General features: G+C 33.4%; 1 protein-coding gene across 1 annotated transcript; it reads right to left on the bottom strand.

Moving 5' to 3' along the window:
- On the bottom strand, positions 1 to 2316 carry LOC7490193 (transcription factor bHLH94). The gene is made up of 3 exons (XM_052454382.1): positions 1532 to 2316; positions 589 to 1026; positions 1 to 325 (listed from the first exon to the last, which is right to left on the bottom strand). The coding sequence occupies exons 1-3, from the start codon at positions 1931 to 1933 to the stop codon at positions 212 to 214; spliced, it is 954 nt and encodes a 317-aa protein (XP_052310342.1). The 5' UTR covers positions 1934 to 2316; the 3' UTR covers positions 1 to 211.
- Between the last annotated feature and the right edge of the window lie 1212 nt (positions 2317 to 3528).

Consider the following 3528-nt stretch of genomic DNA (forward strand, 5'->3'; position numbering starts at 1 on the left):
TGTGAAATAATTTCGCTTCCCAAAGATAAATCAAAACAAGGAGATCCACATCTAAACATTTCGTAGTACACGAAGTTCCTAGAGAACATAACCTCCCTAAAAAGGGTAATGCCTACAAGCTAAGTTCCACCAACTTGCTACTCAAGTGTGGAAAACAACATTACAGTTCATTGTTGATTTAAGATCATATTCATGAAAGGAAAAACTCAGTCTATTCAACACTAGGCATACAATTGGAAGTAGCATCCTCTTGGATCCTACCCACCATCTCATGCACAGCTGCTGCAATCTCATCAACTGAAGTCAATTTACACTCATCTTCAACCTGCCCCAAAATCAAGCACAAGTTTTGATATTCATTTAGTTCACGAAATTTTAATTTATTCAAGAGAGGAAGAAAAATATTATATGCAAATTAATATTCAGCTAAAAAGATCATTTGGCATCATTTAATTTCAATTGGATCGAATACAGTAGTCGTAAAAGTAGAGATTAAAGTGTAAAACTTCCTTTAAATATTTTTATCAGATAAACTCAGAAATCAATTTAAGTATCAAAGAAGGAAAAAAAATAAAGATTAGTACTAACCTTAACACTAAAAGAATAGAGCGCCATCTGATCAACAGTTGTGACATTTAGATGAAGAATATGAAGGCCAAGAGAATGCAATCCAGTCACCATCTTCAAGAGCTGTTTCGGGTGTTTTCTAGATTGTATTTTGAGGTTTGCATGGCTTTCTATCATTGTTACTTCAACATCCGCAATGGCTATTGATCGCTTCTGATCTCGCTTCTGATCAGCAAATATTGATTCGGTACTTGATGATGAGTTGTTGCTATGTTTATTCCTCGAGCTCGCAGTTGAATACTGAGGGAAGGTGAAAAAATCCGAAAAGGGAGAAGAGAAATCGGAGCCCGTAGCAGATATTACTTTCTTGATTTGCTTATGGGCTTCAAGAGATTGGAGAAGTTTCTCTAGTTCCTTCACAAAGTTAATGGCTCCCCCTACGATTGATGCTTGATCTGCCTGCACCAATAAAAAAAAAATCAATCATAGTGCTCCATGAAATAAAATGAAGACATAATAATAACCCCCAGAAGGTTGATGATGGCACCGATATTCTTCATCGGTTGGTAGCGGAGAGGTTTAAATCTCTTGTAAGCATTAGGTGCAATCGCTTTTTTCAAGAGAGAGAACTTTCAGGAAAGAAAGAAAGAAAAAAAGCTACCAAGCATTCACGGGCAGGCCACTCGAGGCCTAATTGTTTCTCAATAATGAGATGGATTGAGAAAGTGTTTTCTCACAGAAGGTTTTAGTGGCTGTAAACAATTCCCCAAAATGTCATTTTTGTGAATGCAAGTACAAGCTTTAACCTAAAACAAGGTGCCATGTATAGCAGCTTAATGCTTTAAGAGTTTATCCGACAAAGTGAAGTGGATCAGAATTTCTCTTAATATATATATATTTTTTAACAGGAATTCAATCTTTTCAATAATAAAAGGAGGAAAGAAATAAGCAAAAGCATTCTTACCCTTTGAACATAAGAGGGAGGCAACATGGATCGAATAACAGCAAGATATTCATTCATTTGCTTCCTCCGATTGCGTTCAACATTAATGTGAGTCATCCTTTGATGCGCAACTTCTGCCTCATCTTTGATGCTTCGACGACGCCTTCTCTTTCGCCGGCCCCCAGCAGCATTACCTCCGGTGAAGAGCCCGCCATTACAGGCACAGTTGATCTCTTGGGAGGAAGAGTTATTGATGTTCCAGTTACTATTTGAATGGAAATCAGATTCAATGCTGATTGTTGTGTCTAGGGTTTCATGGTAATTAGCCTTTTCTCCTTCAAGGTCAAAGCCATGGATCCATGTTGCACCTAGTCCTAAAGTACTATAGGGATCTTGTTGGAATACAACAGTTTCTAATGCCATCCCTTCTCTCTCTCTCTCTCTCACACACACACACACCCTCTACAGTAACAAAAGATCTAGAGACTGACAATAATATCGAATCAAGAGGTTTCCTTCAGATGAAATACTTGATAACAAACTGAGAAATCAAGGCCTCAAGTGAACAAAAGAGAACACAAGGACAAAACAAAAACCTTGAAAGGCTCAAGAGTCATTTTAAGCTTATTTTGTTCAATCTCAACAGACCAATAATTTCAAAGAACATTGAGTTTGTGGCTCTCTTTCATTTATGAGGGAGGGTCGCACAGTACACTTTCTTTTAAAAGGAAAAAATTCGTCGGGCATGGTTTACGAATATGCATTTTCAACACCAAGTGGCATGACAGATTTTGTATGTTTTGCTTCAGATATGATTCTCTTCCCCACACTAATATATATGATGTTTGAAGTCTTCGTTTACTGGAAAAATTTGGTGTTTTCGATTTTGTTTTTGGATTTTAATTGTCCTTTTTTTCTAAGTTAAAAAATTGCTAAATTAAGATATGCAAAGATTTGCCCTTCTTGAATTGAGGTGATAATAGAACACAACTATTATTTCTATTATCCCTTTTTGTTCTATATTTATATTATCCTTTATTCCTTTACATTTCATTGATCCAAAAACGTTGAATTGTTTTTTTTTTTTTTAATTTTCAGCTTCGTTTTAAGCTGAATTGAGTGCCCTGTATCAAGTTAACGCACACCAACTATTTAGGAATTTAAGATTATTTGGAAAGCTAATAAAAATATACATGAATACGTTTTATTATTATTATTATTATTATTATTATTACATCAATAATCCGTTTTAATTCATGACGGAGATCATTTAATTTATTTCTTATTTTCATGGGAATATTATTAAGATTCTAATTAATCAGCATTTAAAGTAAATATTAGAAAGGCTAATTTTTAAGTTGTGGGTACTTGTGGTTTTCTCCACTTTTTTTCCATAGATTCATTATTAATTAATTCTTATCATACTTTATTAATTTATCCACACTAAAGAGACTTAATTTGCTTCCTCCAATATTGCTGTATTAAATTTCAATTATGATAAATTTTTATTATTATTCTCTCTTTTTTCATTTAATAATCACTAAAGAGATTTAATTAATATTCTCTTGTGCTCTTGCTTTAACCCAAAAAATGTATTTATTATTGGTAAAAAAATACAAAACATTGCCAATAATGAGTACTAGAAATAAATGCTACCCAAATAGATACTTTCTAAATGAGTAGTAGAAGCAAGATTTCATTTGCCTAATTAGTGAAGCATTTTAAAACCTTCAAATTAGGACACATTATAATTGTTTAAATGAAAACAAAAGCTTCCTCGTAGAAACAGCTACACACATGTGCTCGATCACATGACGAACTATTTATTATGAATAATAATTAATTTCTTATTTACTATAATAAACTCATCTTTTATACAGATATTTCGAAGGAGCCATTTATAGTTTTCAGGGATATATATATATATATATATATAAATATTGTAAGACTAGAAGGACTGAATATTAACTTGAATTTTAGGAGGGCCGGAGCATATAAAAATGGGATCAACTAGTACG

Source organism: Populus trichocarpa, chromosome 7 (assembly GCF_000002775.5).
Source record: "Populus trichocarpa isolate Nisqually-1 chromosome 7, P.trichocarpa_v4.1, whole genome shotgun sequence".
NCBI classification, from domain to species: domain Eukaryota; kingdom Viridiplantae; phylum Streptophyta; class Magnoliopsida; order Malpighiales; family Salicaceae; genus Populus; species Populus trichocarpa.